Genomic DNA, 20,139 nt, shown 5'->3' on the forward strand with positions numbered 1-20,139 from the left:
GAAATTAGAAACCAAATTGGTATTATTAAATTGATCAAATTAATTATTAGCTTATTTTTTTCCTTATATAATTTGCTGATTAGGTTTATCATCTGATTTTCCTTATATTTATTACTATGATCATGTAATCTTGGAGTTTAATGACATGTAATAACCTGTTAGTAACTAAATTTTCCTTCTAAGTGTACATTATTTGAGAAATTTTCCCGCGAATTGATTGATTAATTAATTTGTGAGATAAGTTGGTTCTTTAGGCACTTTTAATAACCAACACTTCAATGTAATTAATTCAAAACTGAATTATTTTTGGATAAAAAATATATTGTGATAATTTTTAATATAAATGAAGGATATTTTATAAATAGTAAGATTGATTAAGGATATTAAACTCAAACCTTGTTTGTTTATTGGTTATTTGGATAATTAGTATGTTGTTTTTAAATAATTTTGTTTAATATATATTATTAACAATTGGAATTATTTAAATAAAAGAACTACGTTATGAGTATAATTATATATAATAAAAATAATAATACCTTGTTTTATTTGATAACTTAAATGATAAGATATATTAGCTAGGCCTTGTTTGTTTTTTTAATCTTAATTTTATTCTTTTATTAATTACATCACTTAATTTATTAACTAAAATATTTTTAAAAAATTAAAAAAAATATATTAATATCATTTTTAAAAAATTAACAAAAATAATTATTTTCTCAAAATAATCTAGAATTTTTTTAAAATAAATTTATACCTTAACTAGTTTATTTGAAAATTATAAATAAAACTTTATGATTTTCCTTTGTTTCAATTTTGTGTCCTTTTGATAGTTGGAACTTGACTAGATGGACCACCTCAACTACTTGCCAAAATGAAAGCAATGTTTACTAACTAGTGATCTTCTCATTTTGGGGGAAATCATTTTGGGGGAAATTTGACGAAATAATTTAAATAATTACATAATTTTGGGAAATGATCAGAGTTATAAAATTTGTAAAAATGACATTTTTGACCTATTTAAAGACAAAAATACTCATTTGCGTAACGCAATGTTGCGTCGCGTCGGAATGACAAACATTATTGTGTCACGTTAGGTTATTTTTGTAAACATGATTGCGTCACGCTAGGTTATTTTTACATACATTATCCTCCGTTGCGTGACGCAAAAAGATATTTTCGTCCAAAAGTGTCATTTTTACCAACTTTATCATGCCTAATCATTTCTCGAAATGATATCATTATTTTGGTCATTTCATCAAGTTTTCCCAATTTGGAGTAGGCAACATTTTATTCTTAAGCTTAATCTTTTTTATCTCAAATTTTGATTTATGGTTAGATAGTAGTATTGTTATTCTTTTTTGTTTTTATATATTAGTTTATTTGAAAGATGAGTGATATGTAGAAAAAATTTGAGGTAAGAATAAGAGAGAAAATGAGGTGATATTATTTCATTGATTGGAAAAAGGTAAAAATGCAAGGAAAAAGAAAAGAGAAAGAAAATTTTTTTATTTTTCATCCAATTAGATTGCTCATTCACTTTTTCATTCTCTTCCCTAAATTTTCTCCCCCAATTATTTTTCTATTTGAAAACACAAACTAAAATTATTATTTTATAAAAATTCTAATAAAAAAAATATTTAACAAAAATTTTAATAAGTTTTTTTAACATTATATAAAATTATTAAAATTTTAATTTTTCTATTTTTTATTTAAAAAAGCTTAATTTAATTTAATCATAACTTTCATATTTAATACTAACACAATCATCTCTCACATTTTAGTTTAGAATTTTATACAATTATTATGACAAAAATACTGATTTAAAATGAATACGAGGTTTTTTCTCTATAAAAGTTGCACCCTATGGACCATCCAATTAATTTTCAAAAAATAAAAACAAAAATAAAAACTCATATTTACAATTCATGCAATCCAACACACGATTCATGTAATTCAATGAGTTTAACCTTTTTCTAAAAATAATATTTTATTACAAATACAATCAAAGTTATATTTTAAAATTATCAAAGTAATTTTTTTTTTAATTTAATACGAATAACATGGTTAAATATTTTTAAATAAAAAAGTGAAAAAAATTATTATTTTCAATAAATATTTAGATCATGTTACATAGAAAAGATCTTATAATTTTTGGTTTCCAAAAGCTCAAATTATCAGTCAAACTTATTTATTAACATGTTATATGTCCACTCCATTTAACTTGATTAATAAAAATTCATAATTTTAGAATAAAAAAATTAAGACGTGTTCTTTTTACTTAGTGGAATGTTCTTTCTATCAAGAACTAAAAGTACAGTAGTGTTTAGATTTTTTAATTCTATTGTGTTGTTCCCTTTTATTTTATTTAGACAATTATATTATATTTTTTTTTTTAAATGATATCAATAATTAAGTTTAACAATTATATTTTTGGATTTGACCTAGTTATATATAATAACATATAATCTATATGTTTGTAATACACATGTCAGTTTCAAGCATATACATCAATTTCTAAAAACAGTCCATATAAAATAACACTCAAAACAAACGACAAACAAAGAAGAAAGCGTTTATCTTGACTTTTCCTAAGTTCAATAATTTGAAGAATTAATTTTGTATAAATGTAAAGAGCCATAATATCTTAAAATTACTTTTTATTCTATATATTTATATCAATAACTAAATATAAAATTTGAAAGTTTTAAAAAATATCTTTTATATGTTTTTAATAAAATACTAATAAGATATATAACTTATAGATTTTTATGTCTAAATTAAGGAAGGATTCAAAAATTATAGTTTTTAAGGTGAATATTAAAACAAATAGAAAATTTTAGTGGTATCGTATTTAAAAAAAGAAATTGAGTTGGACTTAATCTTAATAAATCCGTCAAGTGTGGACAAATTTAGAAATTAAAGTTACGACGAATTTTAAAAAAAAAATAGTGTGAACTTACAAAAAAAAAAAAAAAAAAAAAAAAAACTATAGATAAAATAAACCGGTAAACGTAAGTTTTGCCATATTTTATAAAAAACAAAAAAAATTATAAATTATATTTTAAAAAATTATAAAGTAACGTGATCTTCCTACATAAATATAGCCTATATTGTCATACTAATTTATAAACAAAGTTGAAATAACTAATCAATTATATTTATAATTTATAAAATTAAAAATTATTAAAACAGTTTTACATAAAAAAAAAATAATATGTAAGCAATCATTAATTAAAAGCAGTATTAATTGTTTATCCACGTAAAATCTATATATATATAATGATGCTTAATTTTTAAAGTGTCCGGATTGCCGGGTCGAGAGCTGTGGTTAATTTGGATACTTGGGTCGGATTGTGGGTCGACCCGTTTTTAAATTTAAAACGGTTAAAAATAAAATTAAAAATGCTAGAGGTATGTTTCGAACTTGCAACCTAACAAAACAAGTACAACTTTTTAACCAACTAAGCTATAAAGACTTTATATTTTAAATTCAACACCAAATTTGATAAACACGGGACGTTTTAATATTAATATAAGTTCAACTTTTTAACTAACTAATATATAATGATGTTGAGTAAATGGATAATTGGGTCGGATTGTGGGTTGACTCACCCATAAACTTAAAACGGTTAAAAATAAAATAAAAAATGTTATCCGTAATTTTTTTTTACTATTTTTATATTATTATTCGTGCAAATGCACGGGCTAAATGCTAGTTGATGTAGTATTGCTTATCCACTTAAAATTGATAGGACCTATTGAGATTTATCTCACTATATATAATTAATATGTTATTTGGTCACAAGTCATGATCCAATCGAAGGGACATGATTCAAGAATGAATAACATCCATATAATTTTTAAGATTTTTTATATTATATATATTTTTGAATTCCTATCCATTAATACTCAAAAATAACGGGAATAACTCTATGTATACCGTTCGTTTGGTTGCCTCTGGCAATATTGTAATAAAAGAATTTTTAATTTTTTTTATTACAATATTATCCTCTTCATGTGCAAAGATAATTCCATGAAATCACATAGATTTTATCCATTAAAATATTAAATAGTTACATAAATAACTGAGTATCAAATATCACCTTTTCTTTTATTCATTTTATTTCAATTATCAATCAAAATATTTATTATTTTTTAAAAATATTATAATTCATAAACCAAATTAAAAAAAATTACTAATTATTAGAAAAGCATTTTTTTTTTATTAAATTGCAGCAAAAAAATAAGTTGCTAGTTATACAAATAAATTTTAATAACTCATTAACTCTAACTTTTTAATATTTGTTATAGGTTAATATTTTGAATTATAATATTATTAGTTTTCTTAAATGATTAATTCGGTTATGTTTGGAGTGTATTTAGTGACATTTTAGCTCATTTTTTTTGTTAAGCTTAAACTCTTAACATTAAGTCCAAGTGTCTCCTTCATTTGTTACTGTAATTATTGGTATTTAATATGTTTTTTTAGTGTTACAATAAATTTTTGGTATTTCGTCAACATATTTTAGTATATCATTAAGCGCTAAATTACGATGTAATGTCTGTTAATATCTGTTGGACTTGATAATCACTAAAATAAATGTAAATTGTCTAAACTTAAAAATAAAATAATTTTGAAATAGGGTCAGTTAATCCTCATTTAGAGTGTGTTGTCATCTATGTACACGTATATGATGTCGTTATTCATTCCACCTAAAAGTGTGACGGTGAAAATTGAGAGAATAATGTATAAATTTCAATGAGATCTTCTAACTCATCGTTTTGTCATCTAGTTAATTGGGATAATGGGATAAGATAAAATATTTTAAAGATCAAGGAGGTCTGAATATTTAAGATCTTGTTTTTTTAATAATGTTTTTTTTTTTTTATCAAAATGGTATATTAGATTTGCAACGAAATTTAATAGTCTATGAGCATAAATAATCAGATTTAAGTATGGTCATGATTGGTTTTGTTGGTTAATCAAAATACCTATTATCTAGCGGGTATAACATTTGGAAGGGAATTTATCCTATGTAGAAAAGTTTTCGTGAACAGTTTAGATTCATTGTGGGAATGATTCTTCAATGAGTTTTTAAGACAACATTTGATGTAGTGTCAAAAGTTTACCTACAATATATCATGAACTTAATTTTATTGTTATATGTAGAAATGTCACAGATAAAGACATGTTTGATCTTCGGTCTAGTGATTTTGTTAGTCGGACTAAATTTATAAGAAGATTAAATATTATGAAGACTTCATCTCACAATAGAGTTTATGAGATAAGACGCAAACAAATTGTACAACACTGACCAAGATGTTATACGTTCAGATTAAAAAAATGATATTGGCTCTTACTTGGTTGAGATTATTTAAATTATTTTAAAAAATATTTATTTATTTATCTTCTTCAATTTAATAAAAAATATTAAAATATCTTCTAACATATTTTAAAAATAAATATATTTATTATATATTAATATTCTTTAAATACTTTTAAGTAAAAAATCATTTTAAAAAATAACCCTTATTAAAATAACTCAAATCCAAACATAGAATCTTTCAATTCTCTATTCTATATTGAATTTTATTTCTATCTACCATCACAATCATAGTTAAAGTTGTCAAAATTCATAGTATACTTATAATATAATGGTTAACTAGTCTTAAACTTCTAAGATTTAGAATTTATTTAAAATTGTACAAGTTTAATTTTAAAAAATAATAGTTATATATTAAAATAATGAGATAAATTTTGTTATTTTTTCGGTCCAATCAGATTGTGCCACGTAATTGAAATTATTTATAAACACTTAAAATTTTAATATCATTTATTTAAAATAGCAAGAGTAAACTGAATTTACTTAAAATTAGATCATTTGACTTTATTTATATGAATTCGAACATATATTTTAGTAGTTGAATATTAATGGGTACATGTATAATTAATATATAATAATTCATAAAAATACAGAAATAGAACTTTTCTAATTATTCAAATAATAATATATTTTACAATAAAAACACAAAATGTTTTCATCATTTATTATAATTATTATTTATTATAATTATTATTGCTATTAAAAAGGGATCTTTTCACTCAACTACTCCTTCCTCTTCAAAGACTCTTTGAACTTGGTCAACCCCGTCAACGAGGACCCTTCCCCCGTCATCGCCGCCAGAGCGCCTCCCCTCGCCACCCGAACACGGTCGCGGATCAGCTTCGCTTCCTCCGATTCCATGATCTCCCGCACACGCCTCTCCACCGTCTCCGCCATCACAAGTCCGCCATCCTCCTCCTCATTCATCATCGCCAACGCCAGCTTCAACCCTTCCACCAGTATCACCTTGTTGTGCCTCTGCTCTGCATACAGCGGCCACGTCACCATCGGAACTCCGGCCAAAACCGCCTCCAAAACCGAGTTCCACCCGCAGTGAGTCACGAACGCCCCCACCGACTCATGCCCCAAAACACTCACCTGGGGAGCCCACGATTTCACCACCATGCCACGCCCGGAAACCCTTTCCAGATACCCGCCCGGGAGTAGGGTGTCCAAATCTGGCTCGGGTCTGGGCAGGAAATGATCGTTGGTTTCCTTGGAAGGCGGGCTACGAACCACCCATAAGAACCTCTGACCGCTCTTCTCCAGTCCGACCGCTATTTCCTTCAATTGTTCGGCCGAGAAGGCGCCCTGACTCCCGAAACAGAGGTAGACCACGCTGCGGCTAGGTTGGGAGTCGAGCCATGTCAAACACTCGTGTCTGTCGACACTGCTTTTCTCTCCACCGGAGGCGATCAATGGACCCACGCAGTAGATGGGCGGAGTCGGTAGTTTGTCTGGGATGCAGAGGCCGCCGCGTAGCGCTTTTAAGGAGTCGGGCTCGAGTGAGTCGAAGGAGTTGACTATGATTCCACTTGATTCAGGCATCTGCAAACTGAGCTCGAGAAACTTATTGTATGAGTATGAGTCCCTGTCGAGCATCGGCGAGGGAAGATCGGTGGCCACACAGGAGGGCAAACCGGGAATTTCGACGATTTGTTTCCAATCTCTTAATTTTCCAGGGATTGTTTTGTGGAGTTGAGGAAAGTAGAGAAAGCAGGAAAGAGAGCCGATGCCTGAAGTCCAGAAATAGTAGGTGGGGATTTTGAGAGTTGTACCGATTGAGTAAGCGGTTGAGCAGAAGAGGTCGATAATGAAAGCAGAGATGTTGCCCCCATTGGAGAGTGAAATTGATTGGAGTGCAGAACGGACATTTGGGTCATGGAGGCGGAGTAAATCAAAGGTGATGGATTCGATGTTTGGATAGGTAGAGGGGTCGTTCGGGAGGGTTATTGGAGGAAGGGTTTGAAAGCGAATGGAAGGGACTTGGGCGGAGACACGGCTGATGTAGGCGGAGGTGGAGCCGGTGTTGAAGGGAGGATTGATGGTGAGGATGACGATGGAAAGTGATGAAGATGAAGATGATTGGTTTAGAGTGAGGATGAACTTGCCAAGTTCAACCATGGAGATTAAATGGCCCATGCCAGGAGATGGAAACAAAACCACTACTTCCTCCTTCTTCATTGATTTTTTTCTCTCTTTCTCTTTGCAGTTTTCTCTTGTATTATATAATACAAGAGAGCAAGAATTAACTACTGTTTTAAGGCATGTTTAGTTCTTACTTCTTATCCACCCGCCGCCGCGTGATAACAGCTAATCTTTTGTAAGATATTTCACCCTTCAAATCCAGGACTTTGTTCTTCCGTGTTATTATGGGATACTAAATAGTTATTTTAAAATAACTAATATATTCACTAGTTCAAGATTAATTTCAAACACTTTAATAACAATTAATATTTATTAAAATATATATATATATATATATATAATTACTTTTGCCTATTTTATATTAAATGTAGACTAAATTATTTTTATCTTTTATTTTATTAATTTTTTAAATAATTATGATTGTGATGATTATTAGAATAAAATATTATTTTTTATTTAAAAAAATACTTTATATCATTTGAATTATTTAACAAAAGTGTTATTTAACAAAATTGATTTATTTGGAATTTTATAATAAATAATTAAAATACTTTTAGTAAATATTATTAAAATAATAACTTTACTTTTAATATTTTAGTTCACAATTTATACCAGAAAAAAAATAATTGAAAGTTTAATGAGGTGGTAAAAATAATACATATCAGATAAGCTCTAGTTTATTTTATTAATAATAAATATAATAAAAGAGAATTTATTTTATAATAAATATAAGAGTACAATAATACTAGAGAAGAGTGAGCTAACAAATATTTAAATTTTAATCAAACATTCTTTTATTTATTTTATTATCAATTATATTATTTAATTCATTAACTAAAATATTAAAATAATTATTTTTATAAAAAAATAAAAATATTTTATTTTTATATATTAATTACCTTTAACAAAATTAAAAATCATTTTTTTTTTTCAAAATCACCCTATCAACATTTTTTTTATAATTAAACCCAAATTTATTTAAATATTTTTATTTTTTTTTACTGAAACAGCTCTATTAAAAGAATCAATTTAAGCATGGTTAAGTTTATATTATCTAAATAAAACAAACTAATAAAATATATTTTACTTCACTTATATCAATCAAATGACTAAATTTAATAATCAATATATTAAAATAATTTATATTTTAATTTTATTATTATATAATAATAATAATACCCTTTAAAATAAATTTACTAAAAAAAATTAAATTCTCAAAATTATGACCGATCATTCATTTTTTTCTTTATTCTAATTTTTTAAATAACCTTAATCCAAATCATCCTCATACACGCTTAGTACTCACTTGTTAACCGGGCAAAAAAAATTATTTTAAAATAATGATTTTTTTGTAAGGATAATGGCTCTTTAAAAAAAAACTTATAAAATTAGGGCTATGGATATTAGTATGAAATAAATAAATTATTAGAAAAGTACTTTATATATATATATATATATATATATATATATATATTTATTGTCCAATTCTTATTTAAAATTTTAAAATTTAATTACTTTTATCAAATATGTTCAATTTTGAATTGTATAGTTATGTCTCAATATATTAGAGTTATATCTTTGCAAAATTTTATCACACTTTGAATTTTTTTTAAAAAAAAAAAATCAATAACACATTTTTAGTTACCTAAAATTATATTTGACAATTTGTAATGTGTACATTTCAAAAAATACATTTTTCCATGAGTGAAAAAATAATATTGACTCCCTTACATTTTTCTTCTTAGTAAAACTTTCGTTACTTTCTTTTTATCTATATTTTTTACTATTTAAAAAAAGAAAAGATAAAATTTGTCAATCACCTCATCTTTTGAAAGTGAATCAATTCTTCCATTTAAATAGAAAGTTGTAGATTTTTTATTATTATTATTTAAAGAGAATGTTATGCGTCTTCCCTCCATCTCATTCATTACTATATGGACGGAGATATTACCAAAGAAAATTAAATTTATATATATATATATATATATATATATATAAAATAACCTATGTTTTAAAATGTTCACCAAATAGATTTTAAAAAAAAAAATATTCAATTTATAAATGTGAAAAATTAATTAAAAAAATCATATAACATCATTCAAAATTCAAATTTTATTCAAGGAAAACAACCAAAATTCTAGTCTTAATTATCAATTAGGCTAATATATAATAATATAATTTAAAATTTAAATTAAAAATAAATTAACATCTCTCACTTATATATATATATATATATATATATATTTATTTATTTATTTATGTACTTATACAAATAGGTCACTTAGTATATACTAATAAAAGATTTTTTAAACGTACATACTATCAACTTATTTAGCTTCGTTTAGTAAACTAGTTAATTTTATTTTTTAATTTATATATTTATTAATTAAATATTATATGTTTTATCTCTTCTTACTTTCTTTATTAATTAAACCATTTAAATTTATTTTATTCCTAATTTTTTTATTTCTTATATTAGTTTCTTTTTCTTTTATTTCATCTTCCTTTTCTTTATCAATTTTTATTTCTCTTAATCTTTAAATTCTCATTTTTAAAAAATTTTTAACAATTATTTATAAATTTTGTTTTACTGTAATATTTTTATGAATAATTTCTTTCTTATTTAATTTAATATGAACAAAAATAAAATTAATAAATTTTATTTAATTTTTATTCATAACTTTTAGTAGTAATAAGGAATATTGTTTTGTCTAATTATTACTTTTTTGTTGTTTGATGAATGAGTTGCTATTATTATTCAATTTTTGATTATTAATTAATTTATTTTTGTGTTGAAGAATTTTTATTGTTGAAAGAATATGTCATTGTTATATTCAATTATTGAGACCAAATAATTTTAAAATAATTAATAATCAATGTTAATATAAAAAGTATAAAAAATGTTTATATATATATATATATATATTAATGAAAAATAATATTTAATTAATAATTATATAAATTAAAAAATAAAAATTAACTAGATTAACTAAATTAGGTTAAATGTTAAATGAGCATGTATGTTTAAATAATCTTTTATTAGTATATATATTTAAGTAAACTAGTTGTATAAGTATAATTTTTTTTTTTAATAATAATAATATAATTTTTAAATTTTTTCAAAATATTATTTTTGAATATATATGATAGGATGATTTGACCTTTATAATATAACTCTAGTGCTTAAGTAATTAAAATCCCTAATCTTTAGCTAATTGATTGTTGATTAATTGTAAGTCTTCTATTTAATTTTTTTTTGGTTCCCAATGACAATGCCTAAAGTATATATTTAAAAAGTAACAATCTGAATACAAACAAAACAAAAACTTGAACGAGGACTAAATTTGATAAGTTTTACAATGTCGTGAAATCGTGATCTTTAGAATATCAAACATATTCATACTCAAATTAAATAATAAAATTTTGGTTTATAGCAATAATTCAAAGTCTTATTAAATATTTCATTTATTGTTCCATACAAGATTTTGACGCATAATAATGTAAACATGCTGATTTAGTAATTTGAAGCTTTTTATGCCAATAGTTTATTTGGATAATTTATTTTAGATTTTGGTAAAGCAAATCTAAATCTAAGAAATATGAGTTAAAGCAAAATTAAAGATATAAGTATTAAAGTAAAATGTTTGTAATAAAAATATTTCGCCATTTCACTCACAAGATCTTCTTCTTATAACATTATATATATATATATATATATATATATATATATATATATATATATATATATATATATATATATATATTGCAGTTAAGATTATTAAAAGAATTTTACATTTTTTTTTTTACTTGGGCTGGGATAACACAAATCTTGGGTGACGTCTATGAGAAATTAGGCATCAATTCAAAACCTACAAAATTATATTAATTATAAACAAAGAAAAATAACAATATAATTATAATATATAATATATAAAACTTTCATAATATACAATAAAACTATTAATATATTTGAAAGGCAAATTACTTTTTTCACCCCCTTTTCATATTTTCACCCTAGCCTCACTCCTTAATGAACTCCAAAATTACTTATTTATCTCTTTAATTTATTTTTATATATTTATCTTTCTTATCTTATTTATTTTACTTATTTTATTTTATTTAATTATTAAGTTTTTTATTATTAAATATAATTAATTAATTATTTTTTAATATTTCTTCTATTTTATTTAATTAAAAATACAAAATATTATTATTTTTATATTATAATTGTTTAAAATATATAAAATATTAAAATATTTCTTATTTAATAAAATATAAATATTTAATATTTTATTATATTAATTATATATATATATATATATATATATTAAAATACTTATAAAAACAATAGTTGAATAATGATTCAATTTTTTTTATAAATAAAATTATCTATTAAATAATAATTAATAATTAATCTAATCATTATTATTTTAATTAATAATATTATATTTTATAAAATTAGTACACATTTCAATATTTAATATATTTTAAATAATTATAATATAAAATAAATAATATTTTGTATTTTTAATTAAATAAATAAAGTTAAAAAACATATTAAAAATTAATTAATTAATTATATTTAATAAAAAAATTAAATAAAATAAAATAAGTAAAATATATAAAAGTGAAAGGGATAAATAAGTAATTTTGGAATTAATTGAGGAGTGATGGTTTGGGGTGGGAATATGGGAGGGGTGGGAAAAGCACCTCTCATTTGAAAAAAATATATACTAATTAATTATAATACATATTTATTAATTAAATAAATAAATAACAATACTAAGGATTAAGAGTTTCTTCTAACTTTCACTTTATTTTTGTTGGTATGTTTGGATGTTTCTTTACTAAAGAAGGAATAAGGAGCTAGGTTCAATGTACAATATGTTAATAATAGTATTTATAGACTTGTTAATCAATAATATTATTAACTAAAATCACACCTTATTATTCTTATCTAGACTTGTAATTTACAATCAAATGACTTAAAAAAAAATATTATTAATTACTAAAATCAAACCTTATGGTTATTAGAGAAATTATAGGAAATGAGAATAATATCACCAAGAAATTCAAACCTTATGATTCTTCTATATCTAGCTAGACTTGTAATTTTTGAATTTCTCAATTGATTACTCAAAGCAAAATTTCATCAAACTATATTGAATTTTATTTCATGGATTAACATAATCATACACAAATAACTAAATCAGATTATACAAATTATTAAGAATTTTTTTTTAAGTTAATAAAATATAATAGTAATTTAAGAATAATAAACAAAAATATCAGTGTCCAAAATATTAACTAACACACTCTAAACACACACACACAAAAAAAAATAGTTCATTTATAATTAAAACATAATAATTCATGACACCAATACCATACAAAGAAATAACTTGGCGATAAAAGCACAATAATTTTCAAAATTTTATTATCATTGGTATTAAATAGGGCTGTCTTTAGTCAACCACTCTTCCTCGTCCTAAAAGACTCGCTGAGATTGGTCAACCCGGCCAAGGAGGAGCCTTCCTCCCCCATCGCCGCCAGAGCGCCTCCCCTCGCCACCCGAACACGGTCGCGGATCAGCTTCGCTTCCTCCGATTCCATGATCTCCCGCACACGCCTCTCCACCGTCTCCGCCATCACAAGTCCTCCTTCCTCCTCCTCCTCCTCATTCATCATCGCCAACGCCAGCTTCAACCCTTCCACCAGTATCACCTTGTTGTTCCTCTGCTCTGCATACAGCGGCCACGTCACCATCGGAACTCCGGCCAGCACTGCCTCAAGAACCGAGTTCCACCCGCAGTGAGTCACGAACGCCCCAACCGACTCGTGCCCCAACACACTCACCTGAGGAGCCCACGACTTCATCACCATGCCCCGCCCGGAAACCCTTTCCAGATACCCTCCCGGGAGTAGGGTGTCCAAATCTGGCTCGGGTCTGGGCAGGAAATGATCGTTGGTTTCCTTGGAAGGCGGGCTACGCACCACCCATAAGAACCTCTGACCGCTCTTCTCCAGTCCGACCGCTATTTCCATCAATTGGTCGGCAGAGAAGGCGCCCTGACTCCCGAAACAGAGGTAGACCACGCTGCGGCTCGGTTGGGAGTCGAGCCATGTCAAACACTCGTGTCTGTCGACACTACTTTTCTCTCCACCGGAGGCGATCAACGGACCCACGCAGTAGATGGGCGGAGTACTCGGTAATTTGTCTGGGATGCAGAGGCCGCCGCGTAGCGCTTTTAACGAGTCGGACTCGAGTGAGTCGAAGGAGTTGACTATGATACCACTTGATTCACGCATCTGCAAACTGAACTCGAGAAACTTGTTGTAAGTGTAAGAGTCCCTGTCGAGCATCGGCGAGGGAAGATCGATGGCCGCACAGGAGGGTAAACCGGGAATTTGGAGGGTCTGTTTCCAATCTCTTAATTTTCCAGGGATTGTTTCGTGGAGCTGAGGAAAGTAGAGAAAGCAGGAAAGACAGCCGATGCCTGAAGTCCAGAAATGGTAGGTGGGGATTTTGAGATTGATACCGATTGAGAAAGCGGTTGAGCAGAAGAGGTCAATAATGAAAGCAGAGATGTTGGCCCCAGTGGAGAGTGAAATTGATTGGAGGGCAGAACGGACGTTTGGGTCATGGAGGCGGAGTAAATCAAAGGTGATGGATTCGATGTTTGGATAGGAAGAGGGGTCGTTTGGGAGGGTTATTGGAGGAAGGGTGTGAAAGCGAATGGAAGGGACTTGGGCGGAGACACGGCTGATGTAGGCGGAGGTGGAGCCGGTGTTGAAGGGCGGATCGATGGTGAGGATGACGATGGATTTCAGGGATGATTTGTTTAGACTCAGAATGAACTTGCCAAGTTCAACCATGGAGATTAAATGGCCCATGCCAGGTGATGGAAACAAGACCACTACTTCCTCCTCCTTCATTCTTTTTTTTTTTCTCTTGCCTGGAGTCTGGACTGGTCTCTGGTTGGTGAGCAAGCAATTCCTGTTTTAAAGTCATCTTAATTTGGTTCTTATCCCACCACCACCAACCGCGTGATAGTTTAATGAGATTCTAAAAATAATCCATATCAAACCATCTTTAATAGTTTATTTTATTAATAATAGTTTATTTAATGAGATTTATTTTATAATCGATGTTGATAGTAAATTATGGAATGTAAAATAATAGTTTGATTTCTAAGGATATATTTAAATAGATTTGGATTTATTTCTTAATTTGAAGAAATTATTATTTTTTTAATTGGAAGATATGAAAGTATTAATAATAATAAAATGCTTTTTTTTTTTAAATAAAAATAAAATTATTATTTTATTTCATAAATTAAGTAATTAATTGATAAAAATATAAACAAAATTGTGTTTACCAACCGTGGTTGAATTCACAAATAAAAAATTAATTTGATGTCAGGCCTAGTACTCACGTGATCAAGTAACCTTGTTTAATTACTACCAAAAAAAAAGACAAATAAATTATTATTTTTAAAAAAATGTTTCTCTTTTTTAAGGGTCATGGGCCTCACTTATAAGATTATGGGGCAATGAGTTGGGTATTCAGTGTGAATTAAAAAACTGTTTGAAAAGTACTTTAGTTAGTTTTTTTATAGTAGATTATTTAAATTTATAATTATATATATAAATTATAGTTATTAATATATATATTAAATTTAATTTAAAAAATTAATAGAGTATAGGAGAGAAGGAAGAAATGAGTGATATAGATATAAATATAGATATAATATTTATTTAAGATTAATTAAATAACTGTAAATGATAAATTATAGATAAAATTTTAATATTCAATAGGTTTAAATGAGCTCATTATAACTAGGTTTCATAATACCATAATCCCTCTAAGGTATCCTCCCACAAAAACACTCAAAATTAGAAACAAAAAATTTATAACAAATAATGTTTCTAAATCTATATGTTACATATTTTCTAACAATTAAACTAGATTTTTTTTTTAAAAAAAATACAAACCTCCTCAATTAAAATATTAATTATTTTTTTGGTTTAGTACATCCCAATTTTCATGTTATAACATTCTTTAATTTTATCCCACCAAGATATTTAAGTGATAAGAGTCGTCTTAAAAAACTAAAATATCACGAGTTCAATTTCAAATGAAAGCGCTTTGAGTTTAAATAGAGAATTATACATATGAGGGATAATACTAGTTCTCCTTCCATTCCAAGAAAAAAAATATATATATTACTTAATTTTTGCAATCTTAATTGTATATATTTTTATTTAATGTTGAAATTTTGGTTGAGTGAGCTGAAGTTTGAATTATCATACAAGTTTTGCATACAAAATAACAAAAGAAAGTAACAAAATTGAAAATTAAAAAAACACATATCAAATTTCTCTCTTTACAAAAATTATCAGTTTTCCAAGACATCATACATTCTATAAGCAACAAAATGGCATTTAAGAGTATAAAATTACTAAAGTTGAAAAATGTTCAAAATAATCTACATTACATAAAATTATGCTATTTAGAAGATATGTGAAAAACTTGTAGTAGCCATGTGCAGGAATCAGGATAGACGAAAACTTTCATTCTTGGGAGATTTGAATATTTTTTATTCTGCATACTGCACATGTGGGGGCACACTGTTCATATAATAATAATAATAATAATAATTAATAATAATAATAATAATATAGTATGCTTTTTATTTTTCTCTAAATCTTATTTTTAAATTTATATAATATAATGTTTTGACCTTATAATATAAATTATAGTGCTAAATTGTAATTCCAATCCCAAATTTTCATATAAATCGTTGATTAATTGTAAGTCTTCTTCCCTTCTATTTTTTCTCTCTCTCTTAACGACATGAGATAAGTATATATACCTTTAAAAAGTAATAATCCTTGAATTCAAGCAAAACAAAAACTGGAATGAGTACTAAATTTGTTAAGAAGATTTAATTACATGTAACCCCAAAATTGTTATAAATCAAATTGATTAATGAGAATCCAGATTTTTATAACTTCAAAGATATTCATACTCAAATAAATTAAATAATAAAATTTTGGTTTATGACATTAATTCAATTCAAAGTATTATTAAGTATTTCATTTATTGTACAAAACCAGATTTTAAAGCTTAATAATGTATACAAGTTGATTTAGTGACTTGAACGTGTCTACATTATTTTTTGTTAATTTATTTTAGATTTTGGTGAAGCAAATCTAAAATAGGTAAAAAAAAAAAAAAGTAAGTGTCAAACTTAAATATTTGTAATAAAAAACATGAGTTTTTCTTATTATAATATTATATATGTAATAATGAATGTATATTCAACTTCAGATTTGTATGTTAATGTTTATTCAATTTTTTAATGATACATGCAAATGTCATTTACATATTAATGTCCATCACACAAACTTGATGTCAGAATTCTGACTTCATATCTCTGAGTATAACATGTCTCTATATAAGTATATATTTATTATATACTAGAATTTAATAATTTTTCCCGTGTGATATTTTGTAATAGGTATGTTAAGTTATGCATGTTAATTGTTTGTTTTTATTTTGATTTAACATTATATATATTTATATATTTAATATTTTTATTTTTATTTCTACTTTTAAAAATTATTATTGATTATTTTCACTAAACCGGTCTTGTGATAAGCTCGAAAAGTCCACGATTTAGACGGTCCACTTACTGGAGCAATTCATTTAATAAAAAAAAATATATATTTATTAAATTTTTAACATAAAAGAGTGTGTAATCTAGTGTTAGTGTTAGATGAAAAATAAAAAATTATTTTATTATAAGTTTAAATCTCATTCAAAATACTTTTTTTAATAATTTTATAAAATAAAATTAGAATATCTAATTTATTTTTCACATTTTTCTATATAGGATGTGATAGCCCAATTTTCGGACCTGCGTTACATCTTCACAACTTTACTTGCCCAAACTAATATTGTAATTGTATATTTTTATTTTAATAAAATAAAAAAATCAATAAACATGCAAGATCTAAATTTAAAAGATTTGTTTTCTGTACTCTTTTAACTTATTCTATAAAACTTTTTTTTTTAATCATTTAGTCAAAACAAGTCATATATATAACTGTACGTGATTAAAAAAATGAATATTATCTACACTTATTTGGTTGAGATTATTTATTTATTTTTCAAATATTTTATTTAATTATTCTCTTCAATTTATTAAAAATAATAAAATATTTTCTAATATTTAAAAATATATATATTTATTATATATTAATATTATTTAAATATTTTTCAAGTAAAAAAGCATTTAAAAAAAATCAACCATTATTAAAATAACTCAAATTTAAACATAAAACTTTATAATATACTATATTTAAAAGTGAAAGGAGAGGAGAGAAATTGAGAGGGATTATGGAACAGTAAATAATGTAGCATTTGAGGAGAGAGAAAAATAAAAACTATTTTATTTTGTTAATCATTTTGACTTATTATATTAAGTCACACCATTCCCTTTCTTATTCATTTTTTTAGATTTGAACCTAATTTTAGGTTTCAAATTTACTATTTCAGATTTAGTTCTCCACCCTCACAATCTCTTTGCATTAATTTTGACTCATTCAATAAAATTGATCAACTTTTATGAAGGTTGTTCAAGGTGATGTATCAAATTTGGAACAAGAGATTTGAACAAAATCTACTCCACCCTACATCACCTTCTAATCTAGTCTCCGACGACTTAGAAATAATTTTTTATTCTCCACCGACGCCGACCTTAAACGAGTCATGTATATCGTCATGTATATGACTGCACAAATCAGGATTTGTTGCCGTGGAATCAACGGGCAGAGAAAAAACAATCAAATTCTTACAAATATGAGGAAAAACACTGTAAATGGATATGAAAAGGGATGGATCCGGTCAAATAGGCCGCCTCTAGTTTCTGAACAGACCCCAGATAAAAATATGTGATCCATTTGACATTATACAAACAATTGGTATTCATTTAAAGATTTAAATCAATGGTTAACACTTCGTTGAAAGAATAAATTCAAAAAATATTATACATTCTGATAGTGTTTGGTACTATAATAATTATATAGTATAAGTTGTAGAAAGGTATAAATTGTAAGGAGGTATTAGAAGATATAAATTATATAAATTATTTGTGTTTGATTAGAAGTATATATTTTATAAGTTTATTATTTTGTGCTTGTTTGGTATTATAAAAAAGTAATAAAAAAATGTGTAAAAAATTATTTTATTTTTATATTTATATAATTTATTTTTAATATTTATCTTATAGATAGTTTGTATTATTATATTAAAATTAATAAAAAATAATAATATCTAATTATCATATAAAATATATTTTTAAAATAAAAAAATTATTATATGTTTACATTATTTTATATATAATTTTTTTATAATTTAACTTATATAATTATATAAATAAAACTTATTTATATATTAATTAATATTTAATAATTATTTTTAAAATTTATGTATTATTATAAATATTTGTATAATTGAAAAATATTAATTGTATGTATAAAATAAAAATATTAATAATAATAATTTTATATAAAATATTTTGAAATTAAATGGTATAATTATAAATTAGTTTTAAAAATAAATTATATAAATATAAGTTGTATTAATTAATAATAATAATAATATCACTAATTTATGTAATTAATTATAAATATAATTTATTAATAATGTAATAAACTTTTATTTTATAAATTAATTTTAGATATGACTATTATTATTAATTAACATTATTTGTTTTTAAAAATAATTATTATATTTAATAAGATATAAAATTGTCACATTTAATTTTTTTTATAATATAATTTTATTTACAGAGATTAAAATATATATATATATATATATATAATTTACAAAATGAAATAAAAATAAGTATTTAAGTATTTATTATTATTATTTAAATTATAAAATTAAACCAGTTAAATATAAATAAATATTTAGTTATAATTTATTATTATTATTATATTTTAAAATATAATATATAAAATATAATTTTAATAATTTTATAAAACTAACTAAAGGGTAAGAGTGGAATATTAAAATATATATATAAGTTATACTTTTTTTGTAACATGTTAGAATAAGTATTATATTATATCTCTTTCAAAGCATAAATTATACCTCTTTCAAAGCATAAATTATACCTAAATATCTATATAGATAAACTCATCAATCAACCATCCAAACAAACATTCTAATTTCATGTAGGTACAATTGTACTATATATACGGTCTAATAACTTATACCAAACTTAGTATTATATATATATATATGAGTAATGATAGGGAACGCGAATCTGAGGCCGCGAAAATAGAATATTTTCATAAAACACCGAATATTCTATATTCTTTTATTAATTAATTTCTCTCTCTTCTTGTTAATTAATTTCTCTCTTAATTTCTCTTCTTTATGAATTAATTAATTTATCTCTCTCATTCTCTGATTAATTTATTTAAACTATAATCCCTCAACCTTAAATTCTAAACCCTAAATTCTAAACCCTAAATCTTAAATCATAATTAATATCTCTTATCTATATTTAGTTGAATTATGAATTTATCAAAG

The 20,139-nt window shown here is 24.9% G+C and overlaps 2 protein-coding genes across 2 annotated transcripts; both read right to left on the reverse strand.

Annotated features, from left to right (window-relative positions):
* Positions 1–5,972: 5,972 nt before the first annotated feature.
* LOC124923676 (UDP-glycosyltransferase 88B1-like) lies at positions 5,973–7,590 on the reverse strand. Its single transcript, XM_047463642.1, has one exon. The coding sequence runs from the start codon at positions 7,566–7,568 to the stop codon at positions 6,108–6,110; it is 1,461 nt and encodes a 486-aa protein (XP_047319598.1). The 5' UTR covers positions 7,569–7,590; the 3' UTR covers positions 5,973–6,107.
* A 5,411-nt stretch (positions 7,591–13,001) lies between these two features.
* LOC124925172 (UDP-glycosyltransferase 88A1-like) lies at positions 13,002–14,477 on the reverse strand. Its single transcript, XM_047465142.1, has one exon. It carries the CDS (start codon positions 14,466–14,468, stop codon positions 13,002–13,004), a length of 1,467 nt encoding a protein of 488 aa, XP_047321098.1. The 5' UTR covers positions 14,469–14,477.
* Between the last annotated feature and the right edge of the window lie 5,662 nt (positions 14,478–20,139).

The sequence above is a fragment of the Impatiens glandulifera genome, chromosome 2, assembly GCF_907164915.1.
Source record: "Impatiens glandulifera chromosome 2, dImpGla2.1, whole genome shotgun sequence".
NCBI lineage: Eukaryota > Viridiplantae > Streptophyta > Magnoliopsida > Ericales > Balsaminaceae > Impatiens > Impatiens glandulifera.